At 59.5% G+C, this 16,398-nt stretch overlaps 3 protein-coding genes across 3 annotated transcripts in view; 2 read left to right on the top strand and 1 right to left on the bottom strand.

Annotated features, from left to right (window-relative positions):
- VOLCADRAFT_90672 (uncharacterized protein) overlaps window positions 1-4,270 on the top strand; it is a gene marked incomplete at both ends in the record, with an annotated part of 17,344 nt that extends 13,074 nt beyond the window's left edge. Inside the window, 8 exons of the mRNA XM_002950317.1 lie at window positions 540-770; window positions 1,181-1,482; window positions 1,618-1,656; window positions 2,019-2,073; window positions 2,149-2,540; window positions 2,907-3,270; window positions 3,402-3,749; window positions 4,155-4,270. Coding sequence (XP_002950363.1) covers window positions 540-770; window positions 1,181-1,482; window positions 1,618-1,656; window positions 2,019-2,073; window positions 2,149-2,540; window positions 2,907-3,270; window positions 3,402-3,749; window positions 4,155-4,270 — 1,847 coding nt within the window. The remainder of the gene's footprint in view (window positions 1-539; window positions 771-1,180; window positions 1,483-1,617; window positions 1,657-2,018; window positions 2,074-2,148; window positions 2,541-2,906; window positions 3,271-3,401; window positions 3,750-4,154) is intronic.
- A 1,099-nt stretch (window positions 4,271-5,369) lies between these two features.
- Window positions 5,370-9,631, bottom strand: VOLCADRAFT_90671 (uncharacterized protein; the record flags this gene model as incomplete). Its single annotated transcript, XM_002950200.1, has 7 exons — window positions 5,370-5,447; window positions 5,757-5,813; window positions 6,107-6,291; window positions 6,528-6,665; window positions 7,759-8,281; window positions 8,914-9,050; window positions 9,514-9,631. The coding sequence occupies 7 exons, from the start codon at window positions 9,629-9,631 to the stop codon at window positions 5,370-5,372; spliced, it is 1,236 nt and encodes a 411-aa protein (XP_002950246.1).
- Window positions 9,632-11,109: 1,478 nt separating this feature from the next.
- On the top strand, window positions 11,110-16,307 carry VOLCADRAFT_90670 (uncharacterized protein; the record flags this gene model as incomplete). The annotated part of the gene is made up of 4 exons (XM_002950316.1): window positions 11,110-11,183; window positions 11,720-14,609; window positions 14,903-15,952; window positions 16,191-16,307. Coding segments are annotated over 4 exons (4,131 nt in total), but the record flags the coding sequence as incomplete, so codon positions are not given.
- Window positions 16,308-16,398: the final 91 nt, after the last annotated feature.

Here is a 16,398-nt window from a genome sequence, read left to right as displayed (position 1 = left end):
GTGAGGGGCTACAGCGGGGGGGGGAGGTTAGCCAACCGCAGGCAGGCAGCCCGATATCTTCTAGTGGCCACCGACCAGCCAGGCCTCCCACACGGCGGTGGGCCATGGCTCGCGAAGTACGCGATACGGCCGCCGGGCAGGGAGCCCATGAGAGTCTGACTGGACTCTGCCGTGCAGTCCAAGTACCTTGTGCCGTCCTAGGCGTCCAAACCCCTCGAGGGGGGGAGGGTTTGGTTCAGAGTACCTTTAATGAAGACGGTGCTTACGTTCCCCATCATTTGAGGCGAAAAGCTGGTAGCGCATCAATCGCCGTGGGCAGTTCCCGCACTTCGTCAAAGATGACAGATGCAATGCTTGAAAGCAGTGGGCGTAGCAGGTGCAAGTTAAGCCTAGGAGGAATGCACGACACAGTTGCCCCAAAACGCTTGCCAGGCCAGCTGTCACGGTGCGCTCGGGATTCTGTACGCTTCCTTTAGGTCCAGCTGGGCCCAAGGCGTGTTGGAACCCGCACGCCGCAACGTTGCTTGTGGTCTGCGCAGGTGCTGCCACTGTACGGCAACGATACTTGGAGCTCAGTGTCGCCGTACACCCGGACAAGTGCCGCCACCCGCGTGCCGCCGATGCTTTCGCCGCCCTTACGCGCGCACTCACCACTGTACGGCGGGCTGTGGACGCCGCTGCCGCTATCAGGGCCCCTGCACCTGCTCTGTGGGCCAGCGCCACGGAGCCGACGACCCACGGGTCATCAGATGGCTGTACAGGAGCTACAGGTTTGTTCTTGGACGGACGGCTGCAAACCTTCCTTCAACCTCCACTGTACACACTGTTGTGCTACTAGCTACGTGCTCCTAATCGGGTGATGTGGGGTTTGATGAGCCATGACCCCCCCAGTGTGTGCGTGTGTGTGTGTGTGTGTGCGCGTGTGTGTGTGTGTGCGTGTGTGTGAGGCGGCTGCAGCACGATGATGGAAGGGAACCCCCTAGACCACCAGTCGACCACCCAGCCAGCCAGCCAGCCAGCCAGCCAGCAAAGGAGTCATTGAAATGATGTGATGGATCGACCTCTGCTCGACTGGTATGACCAATCTGACTCTATGTGACCTGGCTGCTCGGGTGCGGTCGGATTCGGTCCGATGTGGCTCATGGCCCGTGTTGGACGGGTTCTGAACGGCTGCCCTCAGGCGCTGCGCACACGGAGGGACCACTTTCGAAAGGCAGCTGCGGCGGCGGCGCTGACGGCAGTGGCGGTGCCGCTGCCGGTACGCTAGACCCGCCCATGTACATCATCGAGCCAGACGGCACCATCCGCATTCCAGCAGCTGCCAAGACACCGCGGAGAGGCGCTGTGGGGCACATGGGGGCGGCTCCGCCCGTTCAGGACCATGACGCAAGTGGTGGAGGGGCTGCGGCCCCCGGTGATGGCACTTGGGGCAGGGGAACCAACGGCATCAACGGCAGTCGTACGGCTATCGTGCGCCATACGGTGGCTAGCATGAGCACCGTCGCCTCTACAGCCCACCTCGTCGTTGCAGGTGCTGCTGCTGCTGCCGCCGCTGCTGCTAATGCCGTGGGCCCCCTAGGTCAGCCGTTACGGCCGGTACGGCTGTTGGGTTCACAGGCGGAGAAGCGCACGCGGCGTCGTGTTCTGGCGCTCAAGGTACGGTACGTCACGTACATGATCATTCTTGCATAATGCTGGCGTTTATGGTTTAGATCCGTACACTCGGATCATCCGTACGCTCGGATTGGCGCCCTGAGGGGCAATAGGAACTGGCTGGGCTGATAAGGTTTGGAGTTGTACGGCACACCCGTCCACGCCTGGCCGATCCACCTGGCCGGTTGAACGATGTAGCATTTTTGTCAGGTTTGCGCCCTTCCGGGGGGGAAATGCCCCGCGGGGGTTTCTGCGAGAACGAGAAGGGGTGAGAAGCCAGGGATTGACTGACAGCTGCCCCTCCCGCACCCGTCTTGTTCACGGTCCCCGCCTGGCCCCACTGGTCTCCTCTCCCTGTTCCGCAGATCTCGGACGACGTGATCCGGGCCATCGCACCGGAGCTGCCCTGGCCGCCGGCATGTGAGCGAGTCCCGCCTGCAGCCCCGCAGTCATTACTACCACAACCGCCACCACCGCCTCCGTCGCCGCCGCCAGCTTCGCATGCTGCTGTTCAACAGCAGCAGCAACAACAACAACAACCGTCCACGGACACGGAGAGTGACGATATGCCGTACATGCTCGTCCTACTAGAGCCGTTGGCCGTTGGAACCTCGTCCCACACGGTATCAGCTGCAACAGCGACTGCTGCCCTAGCGCTCAGCACGGCCCCAGTCTTCTCTGCGGGGGCTGCTAATACGGGAATTGCCGCCGCTGCTCCTTTGGGCTTTGCTGGCACTGGCATTGCCCCTGCCGACGCTGCTGTTGCTGCTACTGCTGGTGCTCGTGCCGCTACTGCTACGGCCTTTCCCGAGGGTGGCCGGCGGTGGCCAAGCAGAAGGGGACTCGAAGCGGAGAAGGTGCCGTATTCGCGGCTTCAAACCCAGCAGGTGTGTTTTGACTGTGTACTTGGGGATGGGAACATGGAATTAGATGGGGGGTGAGGTAAAGAATTGCCGGACAGTACTCGGAAAGAGTGGCGATGATGCAATAGACAAGATGTTATATGTTGTCGTACCGGCTGTACTGGCCAGCAGCAACACGTGCCTCCACAAAACGGATATCCGTCGGGGGCGGTCGACCAGGTTTCAGATAAAGGATAAGATAGGCAGGGCAGGGCCGTACGGCACAGGCCACGCAAGCCCGTTCGCCATGGAATAATAAATAGTTTTTCAGTTTGAGTCGATAGCTCCCTAATCTGTTGGAGCTAACTGTAAGGCCAGATTTCTAATCCCATACCTTTATAACATGCTCAGCACCAGGCCTCCAAGCCAGGGGCCCGCACCGCCGCCGTCACTGTCGCCGCGGCGAAGGTGACAGCCAGATCGACGGCGACGGCGGCGGCAGGACCCCAGGAGCCCCTCTGGCGGGTGGCGTCACCGGAGGTGGCGGCGCTGCCGGCGCTGCGGCGCTTGAGACAGTTAATGGTGGCGGCGGAGAATCGACCCATGGGTCGGTTGTCGGCAAGAAACGGCATGGACGAGGGTGATCCTTCGCAAATGGAGCGCACGGAGGCAGGGGCCCCCGCGGCCGAGGCCACAGCATTGTGGAACATGGAGCTGCGCGCTGCAGTACTGATGCCTTGCCGCGTGGCGCTGCGGGGAGGGTTTCCCCTGAATGGTGAGACTCAACCCAGCCTGGTGTACGGCAAACAGGAGGTGCCCTCAGTGTCTTCCCATTGCCCGATTCGGAGACCCCATCCCCCCCTGGTTGTTAAGATACCGCCCTTTTGAACCCCTGCCATCTTTCAGGCACTTACTTCCAAACTAACGAGGTATTTCTAGTCGAGCACACAGCCCAACAGCCGCTGCGGCTTCGACTGGGACAACTGCTGGGGATTGGGGTTGAAGCAGGGCTAGCAGCTTTGGAACCGCCATCGCCGTCGTCGCTACCAACGCCGTCGTTACCGCAAAATGATGCGGTAGAGATGGCTGCTGCGTTTGGGCCGACCATTGTACCTAGGGAAGTACGGCATGAGTGTACGGCTGTGTACTTTGGCCATGCCACGTCGAGCATCACGCGCGACATGACGGCTGCTGAAGTGGCGGAGCTGTTCGAGGAGGGAGCCGTGTGCGTGCGCGCATTTTGCTTATTTACAGGTGAATATGTGAGCACCAATTGTTGTAGGCTTGTACGGATTATACGATATTAACGATAATCATGAAGAGTGATGTTAACGCTGTTTGTTTCACTTGCTGATAGGGTCGGCTTCATCCGCATCCGTTTTCCGCCGTCTGGGAGCTGACCGAAATTCCAGTACAATCCGAATTCAAAAGTTTAAGAGCATATGCTTCTTATGGAGTTTATGTTTGCAAGGCGGTTGCTGGAGGCGTCTTAAGGATTTTAGCTTCCAATATTTAAAAAAATAGTGCGGATGCGCCTTGTGCTGCTGAGGTATCGATATCGTAAGGGGACCCGCTAAATCGCTATGGCCGTTACAATTCCCATATTTACCTTTCTTAATAGCGTCCAATTCACAACATTACCTCATTTATCTATCACAGGTAATCCAAGACCGATTCCGGCTTTCCTAGGGGCGCCATCTGCTGGCCGAGGGCCAAGAGCTGGAGCCCGTCGAAGCGCGATTGAAGCCGGCCTTGCAGAGGAGAGCGCAGAATAAGATTAAATCTATTAACGCTTGGAGCATGAGAACTTATTGTTGGTGATATTCGTGCTCCTGGGTGACATTGGTGTTCTTGAGCAGGAAAATGTATAGGGACGTCGTTTCGGAATTTCTCGTCTCCGAACCAGACGGAATAGAACATGCATGAAAGTATCCGGCATAGAGAAAAAAATAAAAGCAATTGATACTCACGAAGAGAATTACATGAGGAGAAGTGTTTGTCAGCGTTTGAGCTGCTTAAGGGAGATCTTAGCTGCCGCAGATGTGCTTTGCATGACGGCAAGGATCGGCATGTATCGCATCCCAGTCTGCCCACGCGTGCATTGCATATTCCGCCTGCGCATCTGTCATATCTCTTGCGCTGGTGCGGCCATCCCGGCAGGCGTCCATATTCTGCCTCATTACCTCCCCTCTCCTGGCGGTGGATGTCTGGCCTGGTCTGGCTGCCCTCAGCGGCTGTGATCGGTGGAGAATGTTTCGTGACTATAGCCTTGGTCTATGCAGTTTAACCCTTAACCTTAATAAGGACGAGAAATGCAAGCAATGTCTGTGCAGCGTCGATGGCTTGGGGTTTATGACATTTCCTTCGTAACCGAACTTTTTAAATGTTCCAGCGAGTGTCCCTTCTGCTTCCTGGCTTGTCCGAATGGCGGAACGGTGAGAGAGGGAGTTTTTCACTGCTTTGATAGCGTTTCAGCAGGTTTCAGGTTAGGGCTTTATCACGCACAACACAGTTGCAGCTCCAAACAGCTGGGCCGCCGTAGACAATAGATCTTGCAAGCGCTGGGCGCATTTGGCGCGATCTAGAGTTGCGAAATGCTCCCCACTTACGGAAAGTACACGGGAGTACACCGAACGTTGATGGGGCCGTGTCGGGACACGTTAACCAAGCTTGGACCCCAGGAACCGCCGCGCCGGTCCGCCAGCAGGCGCGGTCACGTGCATCCCACGCTGCATACCACCACCATGATGCTGCACCAGCTATATAATGAATATGTCTTGCGTGCACTCGGGCGAACGCCGTAAAAAGTCAGAAAGCCCACCACCCGCCACCCAACACGTGACAGAAAGTACATCAAGTAATCACAAGGACCGATCACGGCGAGGATGGGCCTCGAGCATAAACGATCTTTCCTAAGTACTCGCAAGGAGCCCTGCTCGAGGAAGCCTGGGCCTGAGGGAGTGTAGGCAAGCGCGTGAGACCAGGTGGGACAGGCTTCCGAGCAAAGCCCTAAACTACCATTATCCTACACCATGTTGCCTGAACTAACGGAAAGCCATGAACTGGTAGATTACTACGATACAATTGTCATTGCAACACCACGAAGACCAGGATATAAAGGAAAAGAGAGTTTGCGACTGGTTTACGAGTCATTCACCCGGAAGTAAACATCCTTTATCTGGAAGCACCGCTCTGATTTGACTACTGGACTGGCCCACAAACGTCGGCCCCAACCATCTGGATGGCTTCTGGCAGGCTCACCCCGGTGGAGTCACAGCGCAGGCCCAGGTACGTGAGCATTTGTGCACGAGCGAGTGACTGTGCACAATGTGAGCAGAGGCAGTGGCAAGCCATGCAGGCGCCCGTACGGGTCCCTGCCACCCAATGGATCCGTAGCGAACGCCGTACATGCATGGACAGGCATGCATGGACAGCAGCTTGGCAAAGGTATGAACCCGGGGAACTTGGGCTCACGAATCATGAGCAGCAGTGTACCTGACCTGGCTGCAGGCAGCAGCTCCTGCCAGCGGAAAGGTTTTCCTTCACACCGACACCGCAGCATGACAGGCAGCAGGCCGCCGTTATCCCAGCATCCTAGCCGCCGTGGCCACCGGCAGAGTGCACAGAGCATACGCCGCCTCATCGCAGGGAGACATCACAAGCGTTGCCGTCATGCTCTGGTACAAGGGGCAATAAGTACTCCCGATCGTAGGCCCGTCGTACCAGCAGTCGATGTCCCGCTGCAGGCACAGCTGCTCCATGGCCACTGCGCCGGGAAGTGGGGGCCAGCGGGTAGCTGAGTAGGTTAGGATTGGAAAGGGACAAGTGGTTAAGGTGTAAGGGTAAGTGTTCGGAGGGTGGATGGGTGCCTCTAGCAGCAGCAAGGCGGTCCGCAGCGGCAGGTCGGATCCGGTATTCGAGTCTTCAAAGGGCTTATGTACGGGCTTTGCTGCTTGGGTTGGTCCCATGGCGCTGATGCCGGAACCGAGCGGACGCCACCACCTGCTGCCCTCCTTTCCTCCTCATCCTCACCAAAGGTGGACCCCTGGGGGTCCCAGCGGGCTAGCCTCGCTCCTTGCATGGTGCAGAAGGCCGCCGACTGGAAGTACGATTTCACTGGGTACGGGCTGATGACGAAGTACTTGCCCCTGACCACCACCCCGGGGGTGCCTGCGGTAGTAATTGCAAGTGGTCGTACGTGCTCGGCCAGGAAAAGTAATACAGCGAGGCACATTCACAAGTCGGGCGGAGCGGCAGATGTAGATGTAGATGTAGATGTAGATGCCAACGCTGGCGGTGGCGGTGGCGGCTAAGAGGCGCTTCAAGGTGTGGGGAATGCGGCTACACGATTATATGCCTTTGAACCTCGTTAAAGCGTAATGTTCCGAGCGGACAGGTGCACGGGGGGACTCGAGGGCTTCTTGATCGAGGTGGCGACCCATCTATATGCTGTACCTATGCCGTACTAGTTATCATGCGTACTTTAAAGTAGTTCCTTTTGTTGGTGTGGCAATGGCAGACAACACCGGACGCAGGACCACCTTCAACCGGAGCGACGGCAATCGCTGCCCCCCTTTCTCCGAACAGCACCAGGTACCATGTATGTACATTCATGCATGCGACAGCTAGTACCCCCGCGGCATGAACGTCCGCTGCTTCTAGCCAAGCGGCCCCCTGCTGAGCGACCCCTGTTTCCTTGTATGTATGTCTGGTATTAACCAAAGGGGTTCCCCTTCGGGGATGACGAAGGGGTGTTCCCCTTCTTCCCCTAAAGGGCTTATGGTGAAACCATGCTTACACCACAAGTGTAATATTATATTATATTATATTATATTATATTATATTATATTATATTATATTATATTATATTATATTATATTATATTATATTATATTATATTATATTATATTATATTATATTATATTATATTATATTATATTATATTATATTATATTATATTATATTATATTATATTATATTATATTATATTATATTATATTATATTATATTATATTATATTATATTATATTATATTATGTTATATTATATTATGTATATTATATTATATAACACAAGCGATCACATGCATACAATATAGAAGGCTGATCTGAAAAGCTGGAACGTGAAACGCGTCAGTAAAACATCCAGCGGCATTTGCTGGTAAGTATGGGGCTAGGACAGCGTGGCGACTTGACCGGTATGAAGCTGCGAGGGACAAATGATGCCCGCACCATCGCGGGGTCCCCCCACTGCGAGCTCTTACCAGTGACAGAGGTTTTCACCAGCACCTGCACGAAGATGTGTTCGGAAGGTTTGGGCTTCTGAGGTGCATTTGGTGGGGGGGGATAGGAAGGCGGTTTGATGTTGGGGGATGGCGGCGGCAGTGGATTGGCCTTCGGGACCTGTGGCTGGAGGTGGCGGGGCTGTGAAGCCCGCCTGGTCTTGCGGGATGGCGCCGACGTCTTGACCTTGGGGGATGGCGGCAGGGAATCCGATGAATGGGTGCGATGCAGAGGCGGCTTGGCCTTGGGCGATGGCTCGACCTTTGGCGGTGGTTGCGGCAGTGGTTGCAACTTCACCTCAGGATGAGATGGCGGTGGTAGTAGTGGTGACTGGACCTTTCGTGGAGACTGCGGTGGCGGTGGCGGTTTGGTCTCGGGCGATGGCAACGGCGGACGTCGCACCAGGGGTCTCCCCGGCGGAGAGCCCGGCTCCTGAGGCGCCTGGCTTGGCTCGTGTACCGGTATCGGTTTGGGACACGGCCAAATGATTTTGAAGTCCTTGCACTGCAAAAGTTAAAATGGGACGGGGCGGGGCGGAAAGGGACAGGTCCGGCGACGAGGGCACTCCCAAAGGGACGTTCAGTTTGGAGATCACGATCCCAGGGACGGCATCATGGTCTATCACTACGTAATACCCCTCCCTCCTCCTCGCGTCTTCACGTGCAGGGTGCTTTGATGCATCTTTGTCGCTTGGTGCATGCCATGCATGGACAAAAAATGGGGACCGTCCAGGAGGCATTATCACAAAACATAGTGAGGGGATTGTGTTGAGTTTAGCACGCTGCGGTGTCTTGTTGGCTACTATGCTCTGCAGCGGTGGTAGTGCCCAGTGTTGTACGAAGGCCGCTCATGTGATGATGCGCACGCGGGGCCGCGCCCTATAAGCTGTATGCTAAAAAGGGAAGGAAGCACGTGCGGCGGGAAAGGTGGAGGCGATCTGGTGTGACACGCGACGGGCCATCAGGCAGGCACGGCAGACGGCGAGATATCGGTCCACTGGTTGGACAAGCCGTGCCCACTCTGCCGTGTGCCCTCCCGGCAGGTCGGCAAGGTCATGAATGGCCGGCGGCCGCAAGGAGCGTACTGAACATTCCCCAAGCTATGCACTGTATGTCGGCTCCACAGGGGCGTCGTACCAACGCATAACACATGTTATCGTACTGGACACCTTCAGCGTCGCAAACCGGCATCGTTGGCAGCTTGTCGCAGATGTCACACAGGCCGCCGGGAGACGTAGAGATGGTTAACGTCATTTGGGCCTCACCCGCAGCGCCTGGGTCACGGGGGGCCACCGGAGCAGCAGCAGCAGCAGCTGCAGCATCTGGAAGGGTTGAGGCAGCAGCAGCAGCTGCAGCATCCGGGAGAGTTGAGGCAGCAGCAGCAGCTGCAGCATGCATGCATGGCGCACTGCTATCTTTTCTGCTTGGCAGGGCCCTGGACCCCGTTTGTGTTTTGATGGTAGCTGGCGAGCGTGAGCCCTACAAAGCGTTTGACGAATAAAGCGGTGAAAGAATGGCCTCATACGACCTGTTATGAACGATGAGCGAGCAAGTTTCTTCATTGGCGCAAACGTTTACTCCAGGTCGAAGCTCTCTTCGTTCCAACCGACGGCTGAGCCAACTATGTATGCAGTCATAGCAAATGCACCCTCTATCGAGTTGCAAGGTTGTCACATCACAAGTGCACGGGAGCATCTGGCAGAAAACCGCGTGTGGCGCCAGAGACTTTGCGCTTACCACGGGGTCCCCACGTCGCCAGCGTCACCACGACCAGCACAGCCACTGTTGCCACACTACCCCCCCCAGCGGCACCGACGCCTCCGCCGCTTCCGCGGCGACGGCAGTAGTGAGGCATTGTGCAAGCAGACGAGACTTATTATCTGCGCGGGGTCCCCTTCCCGCGTGTCTCTTAGCCCCCAGGGTTTCACCGAGTTGGTCCCGATCAGCTGGAAGTAGTGGAACTTGCTGTCGTAGGAACCTTGCAGATTAAGGCTGCTGGCTTCTACGTCATTGATCTAATACGGAACGCGCCAATCTGTGCTGCTAGCGGACGTAGGTGGTGATGACGCAGATTTGACAGTGGTTAGCTACATGCACACGGGCGGCTCTTGGAGAGGTGAAAGCAGTGCTGTTGGGATAAGGTCCGTATATGGACGAAAATATGGTACCGGGATAACCCCCTCCCGTTATTTGGGGGTAACTAATAGGTCGTCACGTGGGGGGACCTGTCTCAGTTCCAGTCAGCCACCGGCGGTCGCAGGCGGGTCTGCTCCCTCCAATGTCGGGGCAAGTCCATCGGACGGGCCGACCGGCGGGTGCTGCTGCTGGCACCGGCGGGCCGGCGGTCGACGGCAGGAACAACACTCCAAGGGGAGATGACCTGGGCCCTAGGTTCGCTGCTGGATTGCCCTCATCGCTTAAGAACACAGATTCAGATACCACCAGCAAACAACTCTAAGTGAATTGAAGTGAAGGGATAGACGAGTACCGCTTCGAGGTTTGCCGCGATACACTGGCATGGCCCACCGAAAACCCCCCATTTCCACCCTGCCATGTGTGCCGCCCGCGACTCCCCCCTTTCAAGGCACGTAGCAGGTATGTAGCAACGCCTGGTGGCATGTCCTGGCGTTGGCAGGGATAGGGCCCCCTTCCATTCCTCGTTGAAGCGGGGGCCGACAGAGTGCGATGTCACAACATGCTCGAGGAAGGACGCATGCTATGTCCTGTCTCGGCACACCGCCAAAAACTGGTTATGGCGGGGAGATCTCAGCCGCACGTGAGATTCCCCTCGGCAATAGCAGCAGATAGCTGCGACACTCCGTGCCGTCGTATCGGATTTCAAATGCTAGTGAGGCGAGACAAGCTTTTCCCCACCTTAAATGCACATTCCTGATAACGTTACGATATAAAGCAATTCCTTCGCCGGTCAGCGTCAAATCCTGTCAGCTGCCAGGCACACGACCCAATTTAAAATTAAGCAGGTCGCCCTCGTGCGATTAGCTTCATGATTTATTTGTATTCGCGAGAGTAGAACTGCGTTGTTGCTATGGGAACATCAGCTTCGTGCGGGTTTGACATCGTATAGACCGAGGATCTGACGCCCGGCCACCATGGAGAGTAGCTCACGTCCTCGCATCACTTGAAGGCTTTCACAGGCGTTCACTTGCAGACAAGCAAGCGGCAACCGGGCGGTGGTAAATTAGGCCCGGGAGGTGAACTAGTACAGGCCAGTTACAGACAAGCTCAATGTAAAAGCTGACATCTTTTGGGTACGTAGGGTTAACGAAATATCGATAACTGGAAATGCTAAGCTGGTTGCTACCTGACACAGCCATGCTGAGGAACCCTCGATGTAAACAACAGCGGGGCTTAGAGCGCATTTGCAGGCTTGAAGAACCCTCTCACGAGTAAGCCAGCTGGGTGCTGCATATGAAGGCTTGCTGCGCAAGCAGGGTGGATGGGCAAGTAAACGGTTGGGAAAGTGGAACACCGAGTTGGTATAACAACACATAGCAAAGTACAATAGCGATGGGTTGTTCACAAGTTCGCAAAGTATGCGGCCGGGGGCTCAAACCATGGCTGCCTCCCGCGTTCTGAGTCCCCCATGCAGTTACGACAAGACGGGCCGCATTTTACGTGTTCACATCCCTCAAACCCGTTTTGATAGTCCAACCCTCGGACTCTTTCCCTCTCTGCCTAACGCCCTAGCAAAATAGTACAATTGTTGTCTCAACCCCACAATCCTCGACCGTTCGGGCGACAACAGCCCCAAAATTTCGCTGCTCTGCAGTCAAACACGGTGGCAAAGTCATCAAAACTGTGAAAGATTGCATCCTAGCTCCATGCCAAGCTTGCCGCGCTCACCTTGGAGCTGAGCTGGGGGGCCCTGACATCGAGGGTGACCCCCATTGCGACCACTTTGCGCGCCGCCTAGCACCTTCAGGCCCCTTATACCGTCAAAGAAGACCATGGAGTGGGCCAGAATCGCTGATGTACCGACTTCTCTCGATGCTGCGCGCGCAGACGCACCCTCGCAGCGCGCTAACGCGGAGCACGTTCCCACAGCCTCCCCTGCGCCATGCGCCTGCTTGCCAGTTGCGAAGGGCCTGTCTTCACAAGCTGCTCTTGCAGCACCAACAACATACTCGGCCGGCTGCGCGCAGCAGTACTACCGGACCCCTGCTCGGACCGACCAGCAGCCAGGCGAAGGTGATGCACCCGCAGCCGAAGCAAGCTCCTCGGGCGCAGGGCTGGCTGCGGTTCCGGAGCTGCCTTCACCTCCCAGGGATCAAGCTGATATTACTCTTGCAGCAAACTGTCGGTCTTCCGGGCACGGCAATGCACGCGATAGCTCGCCACAGCAGCCTGCGGGGCATCTCGAAGGCGGCGCCGTGGCAGCAGGAGCAGCTGATGGCGCCGAAGACATGGACGGCGCTGCGCCACCCGCCGGCGGCACGCCTTCAGCAGATCCCATGGATATCTCCCCTTCAGACCGGCCCTTACGACCCGCGGCAACCACGGCGGCGGAGGCCGGGGCCATTAACGAGGCTGGAGACGCTGCAACCGCGTCCATGCCGGTGCTCGCGCATGCGCACAAGGCGCCGGATGATTCCAATGCAACTACCGCAACAACCGCAACCGTTGCCGCCGCTGCACCTCCTGCGACAGCAACCATCGCAGCCGGAAGCGGTGAAGGAGCTGGGGGCCCCCTGGGGGAAACAGCCGCTGGGAAGGAGGACGCGCCGCGCCCGTCCAAGCGGCGCCGTACGGGCTCGTCTAATGGTGCCATGATGAAGGAGCTCAAGGGGCTCCTTGAGAGCAGCATGTACGACGTGCCCAGCGGCCGATCACGACAGGCGTCACGGGCGGCGTCAACGCCGCCGCCAGCGATGCTTGCGGCCGCAGCTGCCGTGCGGCAGGCGCTGCCGACGGCAGCGTTGGCGGCGCAGGTGCCGGCAGAGGTGATTGCTGCGGCCACGGCCGCTTTTGCGGCACCGCCGGCGCCACGCGTGGCGGCGCTAGCCGCCGCGGCCGCCGTGTCGAGCACCCTGGCCTCAGGCAAGCGACCGGTAACTCGGAAATCCGACGCTGCCGCGACGGCGGCGGCGGCGACGGCGACAGGCCTCGTTGCGGCTACAGATGCCGCGGTATCAATTCTTGAAAATGGCGCCTCGGCTCCAGCGGCGGGGGCAGACACGGACGGCCCAACGACGGCAGTAGCCCCTGCAGCTGGTAATGGTAATGGGAGCAGGCGGCAACGCGACAACAGGAACACTTCCGCGCGCAAGCCTTCAACGGTATATGGTGTCGGTACCGATGGCGGCGGCAGTGGTGGCGGTAGGGGTGCCTCCGCAGCCGTTGTCGCAGGCGGCAGTAGTACAACCGCATTGAAGCCTGTCGTGCCGGCCTCCGCTCAAGGGGCCGCGGGAGGAGGCTCCAAGTCGAAGACTAGGGGCGGGGGGGGGAGTGGCGGCGGCGGCGGCACCGTTGCGTCCAACAACGCTGTGCCCGGGTTGGCCTCAGGTAGACCGAGCCGCGCCAAAGGAGGGAGCGCCGCTGGCTGCGGAGCCGGCGGTGCTGGCGGCGCCGGGGCTGCTGCGGCCTCAGCGGCGGCGGCGCCGAGTGCCACCAAGGCCACGGGAACACTTCCTGCGGGTAAAGCCGGCGGAGCAGCTCCCGTCGGCAAAGCCGTTGGCCCCGCCCCCGCTGGCACTGTGGTCGCAGGGATCACGCCAGCGGCCGCGGCTGCGGCCTCCGCCGCCGCCGCTGACGGCCGCATCAGCCTCGCTGGTCTCGGCTGCGGTCTGAACCAGTATACGTACTACCCTCTTCGAGGCAGCAACATCATGACGTTCTACCCAGGAGCCATAGTCGTGGCGCATGTGGGTCGGTTGCCCAACATGCGCCGACCCAACGACCCTGCCGTACCGGGTGTCGCCTGCGTGCCGCCAGTGCCGCTGCTGCGGCTATCGCCGGACGTGCCGCCAGCGGCTGCGCCGCCACCCCGTGGTCGGCCGCTGTACCTTCCGGGCCGCCGCCGCCGCGACGGCGAGAACGGCGGCGCCGCCACTGTAGCTGGAGGCGACGAGTTGGACGATCTGGGTTTGAAAGTGGCTGCAAAGGCTGCGGCATCCGGTGAAGACGGGATCCCCCCTTCGGGGGCGGGTAAGGTGTGCGGCGGCGCGAACGACGCAGATGACCTCAAACAGGAGGGGCAGGTCGCGGGGCTGACGATCGCGATCAAGCCGGACATCAAGACGGAAGATGCGGAGGCCTGCGGTGTCGCTGCGGCGATGGCTTCAGTGGCCGCGGAGGCTGTTGCGACCCGCAAGGTGTCCCAGGAGCAGGTCATGGAGGGCGCCATGGCGGAGATGGATGATGCGTATTACCAGGCGATATACGACGCGGAAATGGCGGAGCAGGCGGCCATTGGGACGGAAGCTTCGGATGGGGAGGTGGCGGAGGAGGTGGAGGTGGTGAAGCAGGGAGAGGAGCATGAGGAGAAGGCTTGGGACGAGGAGGGCGGTGAAGCGGACGATGAAAACGACATTGGCGTGTTTCGGTCCGTGGACGGGCGTAGGCCGCTGCAGCGGCACCTGTACGGGCTGCTGGCGGCGGCGCCGGCAGGCGCCGCGAGTGGTGACGGCGGCAGCAGCGGCGGCTCCGCCGCAAATGCCCGGCGGGGCAGCAATGTCCCTGGATGCGGCGGCGGCGGCGGCGGCGTCCCATGCGGCGGTGCTCTGAGCACAGCGGGCTGTTCGCAGGTGATCCCCTCCTTCGCCTTCTCCCGCCGCCTGACGGCCCCAAGATTGTACTGGAGCTCCCAATACCAGGTCCGTCTGTCTATCTGTCATAGCCGCTGCAGCTGTTGTTTGAGTAATACGTAAGAAATTGTAGGGGGAAATATTTCGCTAAGGGAGATGTTCCGGTACCTCGATTCGCCAAGCCGAGGCCGCCGAGCCCCGCCCCGCCCCGCTCTGAAATAGTCGCTTTGTTGTCGGCGAGTCCCCGGAAGGGAGCGTTGCCAGTTACCTGCAAGTGACTAGCCTGCGGAAGACTGAGGCGGCTCATGTGCCTGTGTGTGCCTATGTGGTGGTGGTGGTGGTGGTGATGGTGGTGCGTGCAGGCCCAAGTCCCGCCGCCGCCACCGGGGGGTAGTGAGGCCGCGGCGGCGGTGCTGCGGCGGCGGCCGCCGAGCCCCGCCGCGCTGTCGCGCATGGGCGTTCCGCTGCACTCGGCACAGCCGCTCAGCGCCGCGGCCGCAGCCGTAGCCGCCAGGACCGCCGCCGAGGCAGCGGAGGCGGTCCAAGCCGCAAGGGCCGCGCTGGGCTATACGGCCGGGACGCCAGGCGAGGCGGCGGCGACAACGACAGCTGGTCGGCCCGCCACCGCCGCCGCCGCCGCCACGGGCAAATCGAGACCTGCGGCGCCGTCATCCAGACAGCGACGTTCGCAGCAACGTGTCGTCAAGATGGAGGTGGACGAGCCGAAATTGGACGAGCAGGGCGGCAGTGGCGAGCCATCGGACGAGCAGATGGACGAGCGAGCGGGTGGGGCCTCACCCGGGCTGGGCCCCCCAGTGCCGCGAGGCGAAGGGTGTGCGGAGGACCCGTCATGCGGTCATGGGGTTCAGGGCCCCGGCGGGGGGCCCCAGGCGCAGCCACGTCAGCAGGTACCGGTACAAGATCATGCGCAGGGAGCGCAGATGCGAATGCAGGGTGATACGGCTGAAGTGGGGGCGGCACCTCCGGATTCGGATCGGGAGGCGAGCCCAGGTCGGAGTTCAGGGAAGAGACCAGTAATCGACACGGAGCGACAAGATGAACAAGACGGACAGCAACACCCGAGCCAGCAGCAGCAGGAGCAACATGTGGGGGTTGAGGCAGAGAAGCAGCAGGAGCAGAAAGAGCAACAAGGACAAGAACAACGACGACAGCAGCAGGATCGGAAGCAAGCACTGCGGCAGCCCCACCACCGGGAGACACAGAAGCAGCACAAGCAGCAAGAAGCCCGGGAGCAGGAGCAGGAGAAAGTGATATTGTTCCCGGCGGACGGTGGACTGCTGGGTGGGGGGGTCCGGCGGCAGCTGGCGGCGGCCCCCGACATGGCCCGCAGGCATGTGGTTATGGACGCGGCTCTTCGCCAAGCGGATCAGGAGCTTGGGGACATGGCCCAGGTGGGGTTTGTCGGGGACAGGTGCTGCTGTTCCTACCCTTCCTTCCTCTCTCTCTCTCTCTCTCTCTCTCTTTTGCGCACCCTCAGACGCCACCGCTGTTCGTCTTTCGTTCTGGACTGGGGTTGGCCTTGAACTACTTTCAAGGCCATTTCCCCCTCCAGCCCCCCGGCTGGTCTCCCCCCCCCCCCTTCCCGCGCCCCTTCCTGACCTCGCGGCCCCTCCCCCTCTGTTGCTCCAGGTCCTGGGGGTGGGCTCCATGGGCGCCCGCGTGCGGGGGCAGTGGAGTCGCGACACGGAGGCGGCCTTCGCCGACCTGATGCGGCAGCGGGACACACGGCTCGGACACCTGATCAAGGTGGGGGTGAGGTGGGGGGGTGGGGACCAGGGCCCACAGAGAGGCCGTGCAGGCAGAGAGTAGTCGGGACGGGCCCAACAACAAGACCGCA

Source organism: Volvox carteri, assembly GCF_000143455.1.
Source record: "Volvox carteri f. nagariensis unplaced genomic scaffold VOLCAscaffold_18, whole genome shotgun sequence".
NCBI lineage: Eukaryota > Viridiplantae > Chlorophyta > Chlorophyceae > Chlamydomonadales > Volvocaceae > Volvox > Volvox carteri.
Note: the sequence above shows the minus strand (reverse complement) of the source record. Positions and strands in the feature narration are given on the sequence as shown.